This window comes from Gymnoscopelus braueri (genome assembly GCF_963280865.1).
Source record: "Gymnoscopelus braueri genome assembly, chromosome: 17".
NCBI lineage: Eukaryota > Metazoa > Chordata > Actinopteri > Myctophiformes > Myctophidae > Gymnoscopelus > Gymnoscopelus braueri.
This window is the reverse complement of record NC_137617.1, coordinates 1,801,493-1,824,103: the sequence shown is the minus strand read 5'-3', so window position 1 is coordinate 1,824,103 and position 22,611 is coordinate 1,801,493. Positions and strand designations below refer to the sequence as shown.

General features: G+C 39.8%; 1 protein-coding gene across 2 annotated transcripts in view; it reads right to left on the bottom strand.

The window, feature by feature from the left end:
- Positions 1–15,191, bottom strand: part of nrap (nebulin-related anchoring protein) — a 57,143-nt gene extending 41,952 nt beyond the window's left edge. The window contains exons 1-8 of one of the 2 annotated variants that reach the window (XM_080455337.1): positions 14,918–15,191; positions 12,756–12,850; positions 12,155–12,242; positions 6,973–7,077; positions 4,875–4,982; positions 3,249–3,356; positions 1,777–1,881; positions 95–202 (exon numbers count right to left, since the gene is read on the bottom strand). In XM_080455337.1, coding sequence (XP_080311463.1) covers positions 95–202; positions 1,777–1,881; positions 3,249–3,356; positions 4,875–4,982; positions 6,973–7,077; positions 12,155–12,242; positions 12,756–12,850; positions 14,918–14,983 — 783 coding nt within the window. In that variant the 5' untranslated portion in view covers positions 14,984–15,191. The remainder of the gene's footprint in view (positions 1–94; positions 203–1,776; positions 1,882–3,248; positions 3,357–4,874; positions 4,983–6,972; positions 7,078–12,154; positions 12,243–12,755; positions 12,851–14,917) is intronic. The other variant, XM_080455338.1, reaches the window with a different exon arrangement.
- Between the last annotated feature and the right edge of the window lie 7,420 nt (positions 15,192–22,611).

Sequence of the window (22,611 nt, the reverse complement as noted above, 5' to 3'; positions counted from 1 at the left end):
GTGTGTGTGTGTGTGTGTGTGTGTCTGTCTGCGTGTATGTGCGTGTGCACAAGCACAAGCGCAAGAGCGTGCGTGCGTACGTGCGTGCACTCACATCACTAGCCAGCTCGGTGGCCTTCTTGTTCACTTTGTATCCAGGTGTGATATGAGCAGGGAAGCTTCCTTTGCCTCTGTGCTGCTCGTACTCCTCTGTGTACGCATACTGGGAAGAAAAGGAAGGGGTTAAATACTATGACACAGACATATTTTTTGTGATTCTTCTTATACATATATTTATATATGTACTAATGCATTATGCATTGATTACTTCAACTGTGCATTAAATACTGTATTCCTCAAAGTTCTGAGTGTAACAGGGACTGTACTGTCTAAACACTATTCCAGTGTTTCTCAACAAAAACTATTCTCTAAACCCTAACCCTGTAAATCAGTTTTTTAAAATCAACTTTTCAGGCTGCGACCCCCAAAAATAATCATATTTGAACTGGGGACCCCCCAACATAATCATATTTGAACTGGGGACCCCCCACCCAGACAAGCACTTGGAATTGTAGGCGTTGAGGCATTACATTTAGTTTGACTTATGTTCCACAGATAAATATTGTGAAAATAGCTGATCTACAAGATCAGCTATTTTCACAATGTTTGCCTCTTTCTGGTCTTTTTCTTTTTTTTAGGTACGCTTTTTTTTTTTTTTTTACTTACACTGTCATCTGGGGACCCCCCCAAAATCATGTGGCGACCCCCCTGGGGGTCCCGACCCACAGGTTGAGAACCACTGCTGTAAATAACGTATTCATCCACAGTACCCCTGAATTAAATTGTTATTACTTTATAGCACCTTACATTTATGTCATATTACGGAAGTTCATATGAAAATCTTAAAATGTCCCCCTATAAGATACAGCATGTGACAAGGAAAACTTGAGAGAACATCGGTTTCCATTAGGACAGATTGAAGATAACGTTATGTTTAAGCACTTGAACCCCAGGATCACTATTCTGGGCGAACATTTGCCAAAAATAGCCATTCTACAAGCTCACAACACATCGCAAAGATTGTAGATCAACTAGTTTTGGCAAGGAGATTTGGTGTACTGTAGATCGAAAAAGAACGCACAAAGTACAGTGCAACTCAGGTCCGTTTTACTAAGTATAGAAGGTTTAAGTGGTTAAACTGAAGTGATATTGATAAATTCCAAATATTATATCTAAGTATTCTGCGGCACCCCTGGACTTTGAGAAACCCTGGTCTATTCCATAACACACTGAATTACTCTAGGGCTTTGATGATGCATGAACCTTTTTTCTTAGCATGAACATGAGAACTACATACTATATATAGATTTACGTGTGAGAAAGGCTAAAATAGGATTGTGATAGCTCAACGCAAGTTACTGACTGACTCATTTGAAAAAAGGTTGCTGCTTAAAGGGATAGTTCACCCCCAAAACTTTTCTTCTCTTGATTAGTCACCCCATGGAGACTTGAATATGTGGATATCTTTTAGTTTATCTTTCGCATTCCTAAGCCAATAATTTGATGACCAGTGGACCGGTAGGCAGCTGTTCCGGTAGGAGACACATAGAGTCTCCTTTGTGCCTCCTACCGGAACCGCTGCCGGTCATCAAATTATTAGCTTAGGAAAGTCTCCATGGGGTGACTAATCCATAGAAAATCATTTTGGGGCTGAACTATCCCTTTAATCTTCAATACAATCTTTATATTAATATGTCAGCGTCATCTGGGATGGTGTGAGTAAAAAAACAAACTTACGTCACTGCTGATCTGTGCTTGGTTTCTTGCCTGGATCACCTCCGGTGGGTCTGCCACCACGGTGTACGTAGACACACGCTCGTCATGGCCCTTCTTATACTCCAACTACCATGAGAGACCAAAGAGAGAAACATGTTAGCCCATTAAGCCCGGGAAAGCATCTGTGTCATTTTAGATTTGAGCTAAAAAGCTATATTTTATACTTTGGCTATAAAAAAATTGCAAATATACAAGCTCATAGCACGTCACTTCGTGCCGCGCTACGAGCTCGTACATCTGCAATTTTTTGAAAATCGTGAACATTTTAGCAAATCTTTGAATATATATTATTTTAAAGCGAACATTTTTAACTCAAATCTTTGCTTCTGGGGGTCCCTGGAACAAAATATTTTGAGATGGGGGTCGGCTGCCAAATACATATCATTTTGGGGGTCCTTGACATGAAGAAGTTTGAGCACCACTGATATAATAACATAGGTTTTTCAGGAAACTGATTTAGAAGACATTTGTAAGAATCGTACATGAAGATAGGTTGACAATGGGTGAGGTTGTCCTATAAGTAAACAGAAGGTGATACACATGCTGTTTATCTCTACTGGAATTTCTCCCCCAAGGATCCATGCACATTTCTAGACAGCCCAAAGTCTAATAACAGCATGGTTCCCTGTGCAGCAGTCAATACGTGGAGCCATGTGGAACCACATATTTGGGATGTCTGACCTCTTCGGTGCCACACCGTAAAAAGAGAATAGGGGGGAGGGGGATGTCCCTGCACTGCAGTACTGCTAACAATCTATGACGTCATCTATATTATGACGTCATCAATGTTACGTATCGACGTCCACAAAAAGAGTTCCACACGACTCCGTATTTGGGCAAGACTGATCAGTGGTTTGGCGCATGTGTGCGTGCGTGTGTTATTGTGTAGGCAGTCGCTCTATTTGGAGGAGAAGGTGCTTTCCTGTATCCATAATTTTCCTGGGGTTAATACGGCAGATGGAAGTGTATGACCTATGTTGACCGTGAATATGTTTTACATTCTGTAAACTTGTTTGGAGCCACACACTGACACACATTTTGAGTACGTACTGTATGTATGGCATCGGAAGCAAATGAAGAATATTTCATAAATGTAAAAAAAAAAAAAAAAAAAAAAAAGTGTGTGTGTTCGTGTGTGTGTGTGTGTGTGTGTGTGTGTGTGTGTGTGTGTGTGTGTGTGTGTGTGTGTGTGTGTGTGTGTGTGTGTGTGTGGGTGTGTGTGTGTGTGTGTGTGTGTGTGTGTGTGTGTGTGCATGTCGTCTGTCTGTCTGTCTGTCTGTCTGTCTGTCTGTCTGTCTGTCTGTCTGTCTGTCTGTCTGTCTGTGTGTGTGTGTGCGTGTGCGTGTGTGTGTGTGTGTGTGTGTGTTTGTGTGTTTGTGTGTGTGTTAAACTATTGTCAAATTAACTGAATTAATAATAATGTTTCCACTTACATTACTGGCCAGGGTGTTTGCGTTCTTAGCAGACTGGTATCCTGGTGTGATCATTGCAGGAAAGCTTCCTTTCCCTTTGCTCTCTTCATACTGTTCTGTGTACTTGACCTGTTATTAAAGTACAACATAATATTCACCGGTCATTCAAGCACAAATGCATCTTCAACTGAAAAAAGGCGTTACCTGAGATTCTGTGACAAAAAACGTTAAAAAAGTTAAGACTTGAGCCTAATTTATACTCCATAGTACAACGGTGTCGCCTGCAGACGAGAACAGATGTTCAAGCTAACAGCGCCTTGCACACCAACACTTTAGAATGTATTTACTTGTATATAGATTTTATCTATCCTGTCACACTAAGACACACATGCAATACCTTGCAGGCTTAAAAGGGCTAAAATGTAACTTAGATAGCATGTAGACAGATGCCAGGTCATTGTTGACCTGGCATCCTAGAGTATAGTGTGTATAGTTTCAATGTAGGCTGATGATAGGTTCTTGGTTTACGTATGTATTATTAGATTATTGGTTTTCTTATGTATTACTTTATTATTAGATTACTATGTCTATGCATTTGATGTATTATTGATGTATTATCTTGCGTCCTTGCTTACTGTAAATTGCTCTGGATTAAGAGTGTCTGGTAAATGCCTAAATTGTAATTGTAATTGTAATACTGGTTGGACAACAACATCAGTTCTGCTAGCTTTTGCCCATAGCACCTATAATTAGAGTGATGCCTTGCTATTATTCAGTAATTCGTAAATCTTCAGTTGCTGCAACCCATGGTTGCAGAGACCAGTGACTCCTGCAGAGAAAGAGCCTTCTGGCTCTTGTGACTGAAGTATTTCAGGTTGAATAAAAACGTTGACAGTGCTGAGACTCCGCTGTGACCCTTTGCTGTATATGGAGGGGCTGCTCCTGTAACAGGGAAATAACTGTAACTGGGCTATATGTACTGTAACTGTGCTAGATGTTTTGACGTGTGCTAAGAATAAACATATCCATGTCTTCCACTGAATTTATTATTTAAAATGTCTATTTAGTTTAAACTCTCCAAAGTTCGCTCCACACTTCACTGCATCCACGCCCTAATAATGTACTGTAATACTCCACCCGGTGCTATGAGTTTAACCCATTAAAAAATAGCACATATACAAGCTCATAGCGCGGCACAGAGTGCCGCGCTATGAGCTTGTAGATCTGCTATTTTTGAAAAATCGTGAAAATCTGTTAACATTTTTAACTAAAATCTTTGCTTCTGGGGGGTCGCTGGAACAACATACTTTGAGATGGGGGTCCACGGCCAAATACATATCATTTTGGGGGTCCTTGACATGAAAAGAGTTTGAGAACCACTGATATAGCAACATGTGTTTTTTCAAAAAACTGTTAGGATTTAGAAGACATTTGCAGAATCCCCAGAAGCAAAGATGTGACTTAAAATGTAAAATAAAATATATAATCAAAGATTTGCAAAAATGCACTATGAGCTTGCCATTTTTTAATAGCCAAAGAAATCTTAAAATGACACAGATATGTTCCCGGTCTTAATGGGTTAAGTGCACACAAACAATCAATAAGCAAGAGGATGTCTCCAGGAAGCACCTGGTTCTTCATACTCACATCACTGAAGTTGTGCTGAGCCTGGGACACCCTCACCATCTCCTGGCTGCTCACCGTGCCCGAGTACCACGTCTGCTGCTCCGAATATTGCGTCTGAGACTGGTACGCCTGTTGGAACGGGTCACACAAATCAGCGGATCCCCTCACATTCTCTGAACAGAAAACATACATAATAGTTCCGTACTCGTTGAGTAATCTGATTCCTTCTGCTGTCTCTCTGGGTTACTTCACTCCGAGGGCAAAAGTAAACCCCCTTTCATACAGGAATGAAAGTGTTTTTTGTTTTTTTTACACTTTCAAACATTTCCTTAATTGAACAGAAGAGAGAAGGTAAGGTTTGGTGAACAAAATGATGTTCAAGGTGGAGTTTCCCACCCAGCCTATTGCCTTTTTAAGGGCCGCTATTTTCACTATCTTTGCATGACACCATTGTGCGACAAAGTATAACATAATGCTATGTATGATAAATAAAAAACGTAAGAAAATATATTCATTTTAAACCATGCTTCTCGATTATTTGATTAATCGGAAATGTAATCGACAGAATAATCGCTAGGAAAATAACCGATACTTTCAGCCCTATTTATGTTCCCAAACAAACCAACGCTTGTCCTAAACCTGTTGCACCCGGTTCCCATCTAACACACAATGGACTAATTCCAGGATGTTTAGTTCTGTTATCATCACAAGCGAAGAGGTAGTTTGAATAACTCAGTTATTACTTCTCGCAAGGAAGACGTCTAATTAGTTCTGTTATCATCACAAGTGAAGAGGTAGGTAGTTTAAATGAATCAGCTATTACTTTCTTCACGAAGGATGTTTAGTTCTGTTATCATCACAACAAGTGAAGAGGTATATTTAGGTAGTTTTAATAAATCGGTTATTACTTCCTGCACGGATGCAGATCGTTGTGACGGCTGTTCGGCCGAAGTGCAGCTGGAAGTCAACTTCCACTGGAAATGTCCACCATAACGTGGTAGTAGGACAAGAGAAGTACGGGTACGTACGTGGGGGTGAGTAGATTTTAAAGAGAGAGGGAGGGCTCAGGGTGTTGGCTCAGAGCAAGGCGCAGCTCAGGGAGGGGAGCTCGAAGCCTGATGCTGCGTTCACACTAGCGGTGACAAAGCTACAAAACGTCCAAGCATGGTCAGCTACATTGTTGCCGATTTGACGTTGAAGAGTTGCTCAAGCTACACTGTAAATATGGAACAGAGCAGGAATTATGGAAAGAGAGAAGGGGAGTGGATTGTTTGATGCGCTGAAAAACATTTAGGCCGGATCAACTGTGAGCGTGTCGCGCCCGTCACCCAGCGTCAGTTTCATGTCACTGGCTTCCAGTGAAAATGACATGTAGCCTGTTCCTTTGACGTCACTAGTGTGGAACACAGCATTAGGAGGAGCTGAGACAAGAGTCTATAGCCGGATTTGGACCACATGCTTAGAAAGGAGAGGAAATGACAACATGGACAGCCAGCACATTCACATACAGAACCAGCAAGCGTTACATCGCAATGAAACACATTATCACACAGATCGCACAATGCTGCTTCAAAGAATTTCCTCCCAGATGACACAAGAGCCTCCTGTGTCCTGAATGGCCACCCCACCCCAAAATTCATATTTAATGCATTTATAAATATTACAATAATAATAATAATTAAGAGTATAAATATTTAACATTAATGATCTTAAAGTAAGACTCATACTTAGTTGAGAGACGGTGTTCCGCACCAATAGCCGATCTACAAGCTCCCAATGCATCACACTGTGATGCATTGGGAGCTTGTAGATCTGCTATTTTTGCCGCACGACAAATATAAAGCCCTTACCAGTCATTACTTTATTTCAAGCTTTTATCCCGCAGTACGCCTATTAGTTCAAAGCATTTCTTACATTTGATGATGATAATGATTATGAAATATAATTTAAACATTATTTATTATTTACTTTATTTACAATATATTTTAAAACATTTAAAAACATTTTCCCATGGACCACCTCCTGTAATCAGTGGTCCGTGGACCGCTGGTTGAGAGACAGTGTTTATGACCAATGGCTTTCCTTGCCTCAAGTCTCTAAAGGGCTCTATGGAGCTCACCTGGCTAGCCATCAGCTTGGCTAGGCGAGCCTTCTCCAGCTCCATGGACCTCATGTCAACGTGGAAGGTAGACATGAAGCGCTCGCCATCCTCGCGGTACTTCAGCTACACGGGTGCACATATAGATGACAAGACATTAAGCAGTAAGCCAAAAAAGCCAGCGCACGTATACTGTAGCGCTCGTATACAGCTGCACAGGTACAGTATCATACACAAATGATGCATACATGCACACTCGCACATAAACATAAACACATGAATGACACTCACAAAAAAAACATCCATTTTGCGTTGACATGGACAGAAAGTGTTGCATTGCACATACAGCCAACTCTGCTAGCTTGATTTTGAAAATACATAGATCAATTTCACAGCCCAAATACCAAATAGCACTATAATTCCTGCAATGGAGGAGTTGGTCGCACCTTCCCAGAAATAAACTATTTTGTGGTGCTGAACCCAAAACACATGAACTTAAAAAGACTCAACATCCAAGGATGTAATATTTTAGCACTCATTCACGCTTTTGTTTGTTTAGCTTTTTAACCCCTTTTTCTCCCCAATATATGTTGTTATGCAAATTGATTCCTCCAGACACACATTTGTATGTTGTCACTGCTGTTGTATCCTACTGGCTTACCTGCCAGTGAGGAGCCCCCACCGAAGAGGAGAGCCTTTGTCCGACTCCTACTCCTCCTGCACAACACACTGACAGGTCGCAACTATAACTATAAGGACAGGGACAGTGCCTCAAATTCACCAGTTTAATTTGGCCAGACACAAATATTAACATTTCGGCCTTTATCAGAGCATCAGGCCGACTAGACAGAAATGTTTTTTGTCTACCCAAAATGTATTTTTGAAATTGAGAAACTGTCCTTGTCCTTTTTTTTTTGTTTTAAGTTGATGAGTGCTACGTACAATACATCCTTGGATGTTGAGTCTTTTTTTGTTCTTTCTCTATGATCAATGAACCAGACAACCTGAACAGATGACAGAGATTAGAGGCTAACATGTTGAGCACAGATATTAATATCTTTGCATAGCCAGAGATTTCCCCATCCAGTCAACCTGCACGGAGCAGTGGCAGAGCGGAGCGGAAAGCCATGATACGGAACTGAACCACAAGATCTAAATGTGTTCAAACCTAATATTAGTAGAGTGGCATTAGAAGAAATGGCCGACTATCGTGGTACATGAGTTCTGTGCGAGAGAGAGAGAGAGAGAGAGAGAGAGGGGGGGGGGGGGGGGGTAACAGCTACTTCTTCAGCTACTGGGTCCATGGTGACTGCAGGGTCTCGGAACGAAGTGTGTCTTAGCTTATTTCATATCGATTCATGTATAGTTTTTTTAAATAAAATAATCAATGTTCAAAAATAATAGCAAAGATAGTGTTCTATTTGTTTTGCAACGATTTTAATCTCACCAGATATTTTGCTCCCGTCTTCCCTACACTCTGTCCCACTCAGTGTTCCCACCATGGGTATTTGTTTCATCATCAGTGTGTCCTAAACTCATACAATCCAAGACCAAAAAGTGTAGCCACTTTCAACCTGTTGTCCCTGTTATGGGCGGGTCATTATAGGCACACTTTTTAATCATTTAAAGGTAGTGTAAGTGATATTTTTTGGTAATCTTTTGTGAAAAAGGTTAAAGTACTATATTCTGATAGTAATCATTGCTACAGAGTGTTTGTTCGGTCACAGGGGTCTCTCCAGCTCTTTAGTAAACAGAATATAGTACATTTTCAGGTAGGTGACACATTTTAGGCCAATCAGGAGAGAGCACTGAAAATGCATATTCTGTTTATTAAAGAGCTGGAGAGACATGGGAGACTCCTTTTACTGAACAAACACTCTACAGCAATGAGTACTATCAGAATATAGAGCTATTTAACACCATTTAACCAAAGTAAATCACTTACCCTACCTTTAAGAAAAGTTCACATGTTTTCAACATTTTCTAGTTCTACATTTGAGCTAGTAGATTGCCTATTTTCACAATTTGACGCACAGTTACAGGGATAGTATTTTTTTCTATCGATTAGTCACCCCATGGAGACTTGAATTCATGGATATTTTTGTCACATTCCTAAGCCAATAATTTGATGACCGGCAGCTGTTCCGGTAGGACACACAAAGAGTCTCCTTTGTGTCTCCTACAGGAACCGCTGCCTACCAGTGCGCTGGTCATCAAATATTTGGCTTAGGAATGCGATAAAAACAAACAAGAAATCCATTAATTCAAGTCTCCATGGGGTGACTAATCGATAGAAAAAAAGTCATTTTGGGGGTGAACTATCCCTTTAAGTATATGGGGCTTAAGTGGATTTGTGAAACATGGTCTTGTTGCAGGACCCAGTGGAACCAACCATAGTAGGTTAGTAGTAGGTCCTCTTTTTATGGGTGATCTATATTAGATACACATGGTTCACACACTGTAACAGCCAGGCTGGCAGGGTGGCAGAGTCCCATACCATGCTCAGTTCAGTGTAATATTACACCGCTTCCCCAGTCCTTTTGACTGTATGTTCTGTCTAGTAAAGCAGTGTAAACACCAGTGGTGGAAAAAGTACTCAAATGTTTTACTAAATACTCTGTAAAAGTCTGGAATTAAAAATGTACTTGAGTAAAAGTACAAAAGTATTGGCATCAAAATGTACTTAAAGTACCAAAAGTAGAAAGTATACTCATTATGCAGAATGTCCCGTTTTCCAAGTTTTCAAATGTATCAAAATCTTTTGAAAATAGCAGATCTACAAGCTGACAATGTGACACATTGTGAGCTTGATCGGCTATTTTCAAATGGCCGAAATGCTAAGTACAGTACAAGTAAATCTACTTAGTTACTTTACACCACTGGTAAACACTAAAACACCATAAGAAAATAAGACTTTCAAATCTATGTGCCCATTAATCACTCACTTGCTACACTTACATAGGACTAATGACATCAACTTGCAACGGGCATTGCCCCATTGAGTGAAAGATGAACTATTTCTAAAATAAATAAAATATTTAAGGTGTTTTTCATTTTTTCATTTTAGTTATAGAGGACAATTATAACGTATTAAGGCATATTTGGCTTATTAGCCATGGATCCTTTTAAAAACACGCAGCCATCCGTTTGAGGTATGGGAACAATGTCACTTGTAAACACAGCTCCTTGCAAGCTGCTTTGACTGGTGACACGCGGCAAAATGCTCCAAAACACTTAGAACACAATGAACTCGATAAAAGCGCATTATTGGTGAGCTTCATATACAGAGTCAGATACAGAGTCTATTACTCTGGTATCTCTGGCCTGTTCTCCTGTATATCTCAAGGCTCTGAATCATTCCGGGTTTTCTGTCCCTCATGGCGCCCCTGACCACGTGGCTGGACTCAGAAATACACGCACGCACGCGCGCACGCACACACGCACACACACACACACACACACACACACACACACACACACACACACACACACACACACACACACTCTCAGACACAGACAGAGAGACAGACAGAGAGACAGACAGGAACAGGTGGGAGGGCAGGGGAGAGGAAGGGGTATCATTTTAACCCACAGGAGCATATAAAGTGTGGGGGGGGGGTGTCACGCCACTGTCAGGCACTGAAATAAACTAAGACCCTCTCCATTCCAAAGCCCTGCAGTCACCATTGACCCAGTAGCTGTAGGAGCTGCCTGTACCTCTCTCTCTCTCTCTGTCTCCTCTCTCTCTCCTCTCTCTCTCTCTCTCTCTCTCTCTCTCTCTCTCTCTCTCTCTCTCTCTCTCTCTCTCTCTCTCTCTCTCTCTCTCTCTCTCTCTCTCTCTCTCTCTCTCTCTCTCTCTCTCTCTCTCTCTCTCTCTCTCTCTCTCTCTCTCTCTCTCTCTCTCTCTCTCTCTCTCTCTCTCTCTCTGTCTCCTCTCTCTTTCTTCCTCCCTCCCGCCCTCTTTTTCTGTGTGTGTGTGTGTGTGTGTGTGTGTGTGTGTGTGTGTGTGTGTGTGTGTGTGTGTGTGTGTGTGTGTGTGTGTGTGTGTGTGTGTGTGTGTGTGTGTGTGTGTGTGTGTACCATGCTGTAGGTCAACTAAATTTTAGAATGACCCCAACTGATCCTAAATGATGAACTGAAAGACATTAATAAACAACTTAAAGCTGCTAATCGTACACCAACACATCAGTTACAAGTACAACATACGACAGGTCAAAGGTCATGTCTACGCTTTCGTACAGTCTTGTGTCTTGAAAAAATGTAAGTCCCCACTTAAGCACTTAAGCCCTAAATCCTTCGCCCTGCGATGAATAGCAAAAATAGCCAATCTACAAGCTCACAATATCGATATTGTGACACGAGACTACATATTGTCGGGGATATTGAAATATTGTGATAAGGTTTTCAGCTCACAAAGTGTCACATCGCAACACGTTGTGAGCTTGTAAGTCGGATATTTTCAGAAATGTTGACCATTTTAGAACAATTTAAAAGAAAACTTTTATTTTAACTTTTATTATCGTCACAATATTGATAGAGGCATTTGTTAGACAATATTGTGATATAGGATCTTATCAACATCGCCCAGCCCTGTTGTAAACCCAGCCTGGCATGTCCCGATGCGGTCATGGAGATAAGGGCGCCGTGCTTCCGTCACTGAGCGGACAGTGACATGACTCACAGACAACGTCCTTGACTCATGGGACTCAATGCTCTTCTCTCATGCTGTCAGTGAGGTGGTGTTGTGTTTTATCATGTGACATCATGTGTAGAGGTATCCCAGAGAATTCAACATGCTACCAGGCGAGGGTCGGGTGTCCCGACTCGTACATTCCAAAAACTAACAGAGCTTGTGGCAGAGGACTTATACTCAAACAAAATATTTTTTATAATAACAATGAAACAAAAATAGTATTAATGAAACAGAAGTAGTCAACAAATTATTTAGGGCGGGAACCCCTATTTGTAACTATACCTTTCAAGACAGGAACCCCTTTTGGGGTTCTTATTGCTATGTACAGTATATAGCAACACACATTTTTTGTAATTTTTTAATAAATATTTGAAGTTTTTCAGAAAAGAAGGACTCTAAGAAGTCTTAGAAGGCCTTACTAGAATCGGCCTCTATAAGATTTCCCCCCATTGTCCTCAATATCAATGTAAAGTCAGCTTCAACGAGTTCTATCACTTGTGATTGTCTTACCTCACTGCTGGCCTTGCTTTGCTTCTTTGCGTTGATGTTAATAGGCGTCTCGTACACACTTGTGAAGGTGTTGTTCCTTGGGTTGTGCCTGTAGGGGTTTTAAAGCCTGCTGTCAGGATATGAAAATAACATATACCTATACACTGTATAGGTATGTATTATTTTAAATGATGATCGTTTTTGTTCAGTCGTCATGCTTTTCTGAGGTCACCAGAGAAAGCCATAAAACATGTACGGTATGAAATGCTGGGTAAAATCTATACACATGAATCATCTGAACAGTCAGCTTGGAGGGGCTGTTGCGATGTGTCATCATCATGATCATTTATCCATTTGTAACTCTCAATGTGTACTTATATAGCTCAGAGTTAAAGGTGCATTTAGTTATGTAAAGTTATATTCTGATTGTTCAGTAACAGGTCTCTACAGCTCTTTAGTAAACAGAAACATTTTCAGGTAATCACTAGAGCCCATTTTTATAGTGTTCCAGTTCCAATTTTGTACTGCATGCTCTTTTCAGTTTTTTTAGTATTTAGTTTCATCGCTTTCAATTTCAGAGACGGGGGGAGACCCCTGTTACTGGGGGGGAAATAATACTCACACAGAACAGTATGGTCTCTTCTTGTGGCTGACAAAGTTGTTTGCGGTCAGCACCATCTTACAGACATCGCAATGAAAACATGCTTTGTGCCAGTTCTGAAAGAAGCAAAAAAATTATAATAATAATAATCAAGACGGATATATGGGACATATATGACATCTGTTCAAATGTCAGCTCTCTAATTCAGGAGATACGACTCCAATCTAGTCACCGTGTGAAGATGCATTCAAGAGACTGGAGCATGGAACAGAGAGTTTCTTCTTTTTTTTTGTCAAACATGCTGTCAGATAGTCAGGTTGGTACTCTGGGGTTATGTGTGGAATACGGTGTAAATCGCAGTAGATGTCAAGAACTTGATCTTAAAGGGATAGTTCTATGGATTAGTCACCCCATGGAGACTTGAATTCATGGATATTTTTTTGTTTTTGTCGCATTCCTAAGCCTATAATTTGATGACCAGCGGACTGGTAGGCAGCGGTTCCGGTAGGAGATCAAAAAGAGACTTTGTGCCTCCTACCGGAACCGCTGCTGGTCATCAAATTATTGGCTTAGGAATGAGCCAATCATTTTGGGGGTGAACTATCCCTTTAACTACTGTAAAATATAATGGATTTCTTTGACTAACAATTGAACTGTACCGCTTATCACCTGCCAACATTTGTATTCAATCTGTGGCTATACATATTCCTCATGTCGCGCTTTATACAGATGCAGCTTAATAACATTTTTATAAACTTCAGTGCATTAAATTGTGTTTTCTGACATTGTCGCATCATGCTATAAACTGCTTCTTTAATACAACCACCTAGCATTTAGTCAGCACCTATAGCATTTGGTAGCAGTCATTGCTGAGACAGTCTTATGGTTACGTAACGGAGGCCTTTGAATAGCTCCACTGTCATCATATTAGCATCAGCATTTTGATCGTTTATTTTTGTTTTATTTTGTTCTTTAATATAGAGTTTACTAAGATGAAATAAGAAGTCTTTAAGACCAGATTTTGTGTCTTACTTAATCTATAATTTCATTTCATCTACACATATCTACTCTAACAAAGTAAAACCCATAATATACTGTATCAATTATAGTTATTATAGCTTTTTTTTGTGGCTGTTATCTGTGTTGTTGGGCTTTTGAGTAATAATTTACATAATCTCAACATACATTTTGAATTAAATAGTTAAATAGTGATATTATCAAACATACATTTCAAACCTATATCAGACTTGTATATCCCAAAAGGAAATACATGTATTTAATTCAGTCTGATCATAAGCAGGCTTAAGTTAAAACTTAATAATTTAAATATCCCCACCGGCCATTAAAAAAAACTATGACGAGAAGGGGGATATCAAAAGCAGAGGCATGGATTTACACCCCATCCCCTCCTAGCAAATCCAACCCTGTCTTCATTACATTCTGGAATGAAACCAGCCTAATCACAATTATTTGAGATAATCGCAATTATTTAATTAAATTTTGCGTCATAATCGTTTCATGTTGAAGAATGTTCATACATTTCCATTATTTTCCAGAAATAGCAGATTTTACAACACTTTGTGACGCGTTGTAAGCTTGTAGATCAGCAATTTCCGCTATTTTTACTTTTAAAATATAAAATTATTAATTGTGTCAGTAATTTCTTTGTATATTTAGCTTGTCATATCCGCCCTGTGCAATGTCTGATTACGAAGCCTAAAAACATATGTCCCGATACCAAAAACACGATTAAATAATTCATCGCAATTATTTGTGTGACTATTAATCATCAACTTAAGGTAGGGTAAGTGATTTATATATATATATATATATATATATATATATATATATATATATATATATATAAATATATTATTTTTAAAGGTTAAAGTACTATATTCTGATAGTAATCATTGCTACAGAGCGTTTGTTCGGTCACAGGGGTCTCTACAGCTCTTTAGTAAACAGAATATAAATACATTTTCAGGTAGGTGAAAACATTTAAGCCAATCAGGAGAGAGTTTAATAAAGAGCTGGAGAGACATGGGAGACTTTACTGAACAAACACTCTATAGCAATGAGTACTATCAGAATATAGAGCTATTTAACACCTATTTTAACCAAAGTAAATCTTTGTGTTACCTTTAAACATGTAAATCGTGACAGCCCCACTCGGGTCTCACCTGGTCGATGCAGTTGATCTTCTCGGCCGGGTAGACCACGAACCCACAGCGTGCACACGACTGCATGCTGACTCTCTGGTTCCCAAACAGCCCTTTTTGGGGGGGGAAAGGAAAATCAAAGAAACAGGGAAAGGAAATGGAACGGAAAGTGAACGGGAAGCTGGCTGAAAGGTTGCCCCTCGAAAGTTCAACAAGTCTGACAGGCCGGTATATATATAGTAGACGACGAGGTGGCAGCGAGCGACTCCCAGACCATATGAACTGTGTGTGTCCTATGTGTGTGTTTCTCTCTCTGTGTGTCCTGGTGACAAACTGAACTCTGCTCTGTGACTGGAACCTGTTTCATACTTGACACCGGGGGTCTCTGGGACCCCCCCCCCCCCCCTTTTCTTTTTTTTTTTGCGTGTCACATCAGATGACTGGCAGAGAGAGAGAGCAGTGGTGGAAAAAGTACTCAAATGTTTTACTCAAGTAAAAGTAATTAAAACAAATGCACTTGAGTAAAAAGTACAAAAGTATTGGTATCCAAATGTACTTAAAAGTACAAAAAATAAAAGTACTTATTGTTTGAAAATAGCAGATCTACAAGCTCACAACGCGATGCGACGCGTTGTGAGCTTGTAGATCGGCTATTTTCAAATAGCCCATGTATAAAATAGGGCTAAAGTGGTTAATGTGTGTTTTATAATATAGTAATTTATATCTGAAAAGTAACTAGTAACTAAAGTTTTCAAATAATTGTAGTGGAGTAAAAAAACAATATTTGCCTCTGAGATGTAGTGGAGTAGAAGTAAAAGTATAGACAATTGGAAATACTCCAGTAAAGTAAAAGTACCTCAAAATATTACTTAAGTACAGTATTTGAGTAAATGTACTTAGTTACTTTACACCACTGAGAGAGAGAGAGAGAGAGAGAAAGAGAGAGAGAGAGAGAGAGAGAGAGAGAGAGAGAGAGAGAGAGAGAGAGAGAGAGAGAGAGAGAGAGAGAGAGAGAGAGAGAGAGAGAGAGAGAGAAGAGAGAGAGAGAGTGTGAGAGCTGAGATGTCAGGGCATATGAGTAATGATCCAGGGATGTGTGGAGCTAGTTTAAGTTTGGGTACTTTAGTCAGTCTGGTCTCGGACTCTTAAAATAGAGGAATGAGCGGAGAGTGTTGTAAACACGGCAGTGCGCGCCTGCGCGGTGCAATGATCCCATTCATTTCAATGGGGAAATTCATACTTTTAGCTAGAAACTCTGTTCCAACTCTATAACGTTCGGCCTACTTAGGACATATCGGCTACCATTTGATTTTTTTTAAACAATTTTACTTTTAGAGATATTTCACTTTTAATTGCTTATAAAATCCTATTCATTTCAATGGGGAAATGCCATTTAGCTACAGTGGAGCCTAGCAACTGCTTATTAGACCATATCAACACCATATTAAAGCCTAGCAACCACCTATTATACCCTAGCAACAGCCTATTAGACCCTAGCAACCACCGTTTTACCCTAGCAACCACCTTTTGTACCCTAGCAACCGAATATTAGACCATATAAACTGCATATTAGACCTTAGCAACCCCCTATTAGACCCTAGCAACCACCTGTTTACCATAGCAACCACCTGTTTTAACCTAGCAACCACCTGTTTTACCCTAGCAACCACCACTTAGACCCTAGCAACCGCCTATTAGACCCTAGAAACTGCTTATTAGACCATATCAACCACCTGTTTTAACCTAGCAACCACCTGTTTTACCCTAGCAACCACCACTTAGACCCTAGCCATCACTGTTTTACCCTAAAAAACTACAAACCTTTAACACTTTTAAAACCTTTAGAACCGCAAACCTTTAGAACCTTTAGAACCTTTAAAACCTTTAGAACCTTTCAAACCTTTAGAACCTTTCAAACATTTCAAACCTTTCAAACCTTTCAAACCTTTAGAACATTTCACATCTTTCAAACCTTAGAACCTTTAGAACCTTTCAAACCTTTAGAACCTTTCACATCTTTCAAACCTTTCAAACCTTTCAAACCTTTCAAACCTTTAGAACCTTTCAAACCTTTAGAACATTTCACATCTTTCAAACCTTTAGAACCTTTCAAACCTTTAGAACCTTTAAAAACTTTCACATCTTTCAAACCTTTAGAACCTTTAGAACCTTTCAAACCTTTCAAACCTTTCAAACCTTTCAAACCTTTCAAACCTTTCAAACCTTTCAACCCTTTCAACACTTTCAAACCTTAAAAATGTCAAACCTTTAACACTACTAACACTATCAATACTCAATACCAGCAACAGTCTTAGCGATCCCACACCGTTTCTTCAGGAACAGTACTTTCTAGTTACATTTTTTTTTTTTTTTTTTTTTTTTTTTAACAAATTAATAAAAAAAGAAATGTGGAAAAAACACGGCCCCTTCTCACATTAGAAGGACAATATCAGTCACCAGAACTAGGGACGTGTGTTTTCAATGTGTCCAACATGGTTAAAATAGAGTTTGAAGTTCAATGGGTTTGTATGAGGGGAGCGTGATCTAATGAATATCAAATATCTAAATATTGAATCAAGCAACTTAAAACACAATGGCTTACGTGGTTAAAGTTGGGTCGTAGTGCTTGGGCGATACTTCCATTTGGCCAAATGGCGCGTAGAGTCAACCTTCACCACACTATAGACATGAAAAGAAGCAGTCAGTCTGTAGCCTACTGTACACGAAATACTGTAAGTTAATATCAATAGTTCAATTATTACCTATACTGCAAAATTGTCTGAAGGAAGCCGTCAAAAATACGCTTTACTCTCTTATGTACCATATATGCACATGATGTAACGATAAAGAACCACATTGAACCTCGAATATTTAATAGATATATAAGGAGATATATTTATAGGAGACACATGAATTAAAGCAGCACTATGTAGTTTGGGGTATCAGTGGCCAATTTTGACACAATTAACATGGCAGCCAACGTCTTTGACTTCATTACCCAAGAAAAGAGCTTCTGCAAGCATGTCCGGCGAGGACACGCTATGTGATTGGCCAGTCTTCGCTTTGACTGGCATTTCTTGGTGCCTTGGCAAATGCCAGGATGAAACTCATTGTCTCCCCTATATATAGTAATACAGTCAAGCACCTAGCAGGGACTCCCCTGAGTCTATAAATGTATGGAAGATTGTTCACACACACACACACACACACACACACACACACACACACACACACACACACACACACACACACACACACACACACACACACACACACACACACACACACACACACACACACACACACACACACACACACACAGTAGATGTGAGCTATGGTTTAAAGCTTGACCCATACGTTGTGACCTGCCATGTGCCATCAACAACCAGTATACAGAGGTGCATGGGCAACCAGAAATGACAGCAAAACTAAATACCTTCTGTTAGCTAATCAATTCTTTGGACTATTCGACCCTGGGCAAAAATAAGTCAGATGGGGCCCTTCTGACTGACTTGAACACTGACTGTAAAGGTAGGGTGAGTGAGTGATTTTCTTAGGTTAAAATAGTTGTTAAATAGCTCTATATTCTGATAGTACTCATTGCTATAGAGTGTTTGTTCAGTAACAGGAGTCTCCATGTCTCTCCAGCTCTTTAATAAACAGAAAATGCATTTTCAGGTCAGGATACCAATTTTATCCAATCAGGATAGAGAACTCAGACAGGATACAGATTAAACAAGTGAAATTGGAAGTGAGGACACAAAGAAATGAGCAGACAATATTGGAACTGGAACACTATAAAAATGAAGCTGATAAATGGGCACTCTCTCCTGATTGGCTGAAATGTTGTCACCTACCTGAAAATGTATATTCTGTTTATCAAAGAGCTTGAGAGACCTCTGTTACGGAACAAACACTCTATAGCAATGATTACTATAAGAATATTGTGCTTCAACCTTTTAACAAGCTCAGTGCTTTATGAGTCTTCCAGTTTAGTAGACCTTGTATTGTGAATGTGTCCTTCCATGTACTGTTGTTCTCATGTCTTAGTCTTACTAAATATAGTACATCAATCAATCAACAAAAAACTTTTTTTTAAACCATAAATACTTACCAGAACAATGACAAATTACTTACACCCTAAAGTCTGGAGATTCATTCCAGTTGACGTTGGATGCCACTTTCAGTTGACACATCAGTGTAAAGTGATTCAGTCTGTGCTGCTGATGCAGGATCTCTATTTTTCACCATGGAAGGTTTAGAAAAAGTCGTTGGTCAGTCAGTGCAGTGGTCACCAGTCACCACTAGTCTGCATAAAAAGTTGCCAATAATGAAGTTACGAAGACCTTTTTTCTGACCAATAGCTGATCCTTATTGGCGTGACGAGACTGTGACACCAGCCAACTGACCAATGGTGGGTGTTGCCTGGGGGGGGGGTCGATTCACGTTGCAGGATAAAGATCCGGTCTGGAGCAGACACGGAAACGGAAACGTTGCTTGTGTGGGCTTGCTTGCAACATGACTTGCAAGCCACCGGATACAGAAGGCGGGCTCTTGACCAGATCCTACTGGCGTGGGCGTGGCCTGCTGGACAACTCGCGCAGTACCAAAACCAGTGTTGCCATGTCCGCTTATTATAAGCAACCTTGTTTTTCCTGTTAAGTAAGGGGCATGTTTCTTAAGTGTACTTGCTTGTTTAGGCTTACGTTGCAATGTTTGAATAGTTTTTTAAACCAGTGGTTCTCAAATATTTTCATGAAAGTGTTTTGTGCCAGGAAGCATTTGTGTTGTGTTGTGTTATATGCTAGGTCTGGCTCCTTTAAGGGGGTGGGGCTGCGCAGTGAAACGTGATGAGGTTGACGCAATGTTGTTGTGCCCACTGCCCAGTGCGGTAGTGATACAGTGAGTAGCGGGAGAAAAAATATATAAGTAAGAACAGAAAAAGATAACAAAGAGAGAAGCATTCGTTCGAAAAGTATTGCTGTATGTTCCTGCTGATCGTCTACCAAAACGTTATATGGACTATAATTCTATAAAGCTTACCACGTTAAACGAGACACGTTTCCACACGCTCCCAACCAGTGATGAGCTGTGGATTTTTGAACTAGGGGGGCTATATTTTCTGACGTCACGTGCACGCGCACATGCACGCATGTGCACATAGCCAATCAGCTCAGTGCTAGTTGAAATACTGTATTCAACATGTGATTTTTTATGTAATTATATCGTATTATTTAGTTGCATTGTTAAATTGTTGTTTTTAATCTACAAGCTCACAACGTGTTGCGAGCTTGTAGATTGGCTATTTTCAAATAGCCGCGCTCATCTGACCTAACATAAGTTGCTTCTTTTGTAGCCTGGTTCCAGACGAATCTGCTTTTGCAAAATTGCATCGCACTTTAGCCCTCGGCAGATTGTGTCGTGTGATATTGTCTGGCCACGCGAGGCTACTTATTTTGGGCTTGCCTTCCTAGAGACCCATGGTTGCTTGTTTCTCTCAATATATGGCAACATTGACCAAAAAAACGTGTTGCAGAAGCTAGTGTTTAGAGTGTTTACATTCGGCTGTAAACCACCACAACTTCTTTTATTATAGTATATACCAACATACAGTCTTCATTCGTTGTAGTATGTGACCTACTGTCTTTATTCATCAACAATATTATAGTCTTAATTTTCCGTTCCGGTTTTGAGGAGCCGCTTTGTTTTGGTGGCTCTAAAATTTGGGTCCAGGGACCCTCATGGTCCCTTAACTGATTCACTGCCAATCACGTAGATCTACGCGAACCGCTTTAAAGCCGCCACGTGCCAATCGCGTAGATCTACGTGAAGTGAAAAAATATATATATATTCATTTTTTTTTATGTTTATTTTTTCCAATTTCACCCAAAGACCAAGGAGATATGATTAGTTGAAGATCTAGACTCCTATCCACTTCCTTGTTAACTTAAAACTTTAAAATGCTGTATTTCGGCTCCTGAGTACTTTTTTTTTTCCAATGAAAAACTCTGGCACTGGCTAAAAAAATATGAAAATACCTCTGGCAGTTAATATTAAGGGGTTTCCAAATGGCCCCTTACGAGTGTGTAACTCTGAGAGTGTACAAATGGAACGGGTCCATAATCCATTTGGTTCCATTTGTACACTCTCAGAGTTATGGGGGTTGTGGAAATTGAAAAATCTGAGAACCACTCAACAATGCAGTTTTGTGTTGTTGAAAGACTACTCTCCATGGTGGGAAACGTCTCAGGACCACCTTCTCTGTATAATACACTTTTTGGCAGTGGTGGAACAAGTACTGAAATGTTTTACTTAAGTAAAAGTATCAATACTGCACTGCAGAAATTCTCTGTTACAAGTAAAAGTCCAAAATTTACTTGATAAAAGTACAAAAGTATTGGCATCAAAATGTACCTAAAGTACTAAAATGTTTGAAAAAAGCAGATCTACAAGCTCACAACGCGTCGCGATGCAACGTGTTGTGAGCTTGTAGATCTGCTATTTTCAAATAGCCTCGGTGTAAAATAGGGCTAAAGTGGTTAATGTATGTTTTATAATGTAATAATTAATATCTGCAAAGTAACTAGTAACTAAAGTTTTCAAATAATCGTAGTGGAGTAAAAGTACAATATTTGCCTCTGAGATGTATAGTGGAGTAAAAGTAATGAGTATAGACAATTGGAAATACCTAAAAATTGTACTTAAGTACAGTACTTAGTAAATGCACTTAGTTACTTTACACCACTGAAAATAAACACAATTATTTCACTACTCATCGTAACAAATGCAGTTTTGTGTTGTTGAAAGACTACTCTCCACGGTGGGAAACATCTCAGGAGGACCACCTTTTCTGTATAATACACTTTTTGGGCAGTAAATATGAAAGAATATGACTGCCAGACGGAAATTACAGATCTGGTCAATCAATGGTTATTTATATTTACCAGATCTGTAGAGGGCGCAGTGGAGTAAATACAATAATTTCCATCTGGCGGACGTATTTTATGTTATGCTCAAATCTGAAAACTGGGCACTAGGAAGAGTGGACACTTATAGGTGCACTCACTGCCTGTGAGATTGAATACTTTTATTAGCAATGATGCTAGAAGAAAGAAATGTTTCAGTGGTTGCTCCATTCATGCTCATTCTTTCAATGTATTTGCATGCACGAATGCTGCGATCAAACCTACCTGCTAATGGCCACCTATTACCTGGCATTGAATAACTATATCTCTTGTGAATGATTGTCATCATTATAAAGGTGTGCTTTCTATTGTTTTGTGTGGAAGGAACAATCCGTACAACGAAGGTGGCTCATTTGCTATTGCTTGGTCTATTGTTCACCCTACATACAGTAATGGCTCTAGTACTGTCTGCTTAAGAAATCCACTCCATAACATTTGTGGGAGGGAAAATATCAAATCTTCAAGCTCACAACAATCTACAAGCTCACAACGCCTGCATAAAGACAGCATTTCCACTGTTTTGTCTACTTCTATCAGACTGTCAGCTATCAATATGTCTGTGTGACCACATGACCTCATTGTTGTGTTGTGTTTGGGGCTTTAAACAACAGTGGGTTAAATATAACTTACCAACAACAAAACGGCATGCTCTGTGAAGTTAACACAATCCTAATTCAGGCACCCAGTCCTAATTCAGGTGCCCAGTGTTCCTGGTGCCCATATTTCCCCAGTTCCCACTCTTCTCCACCC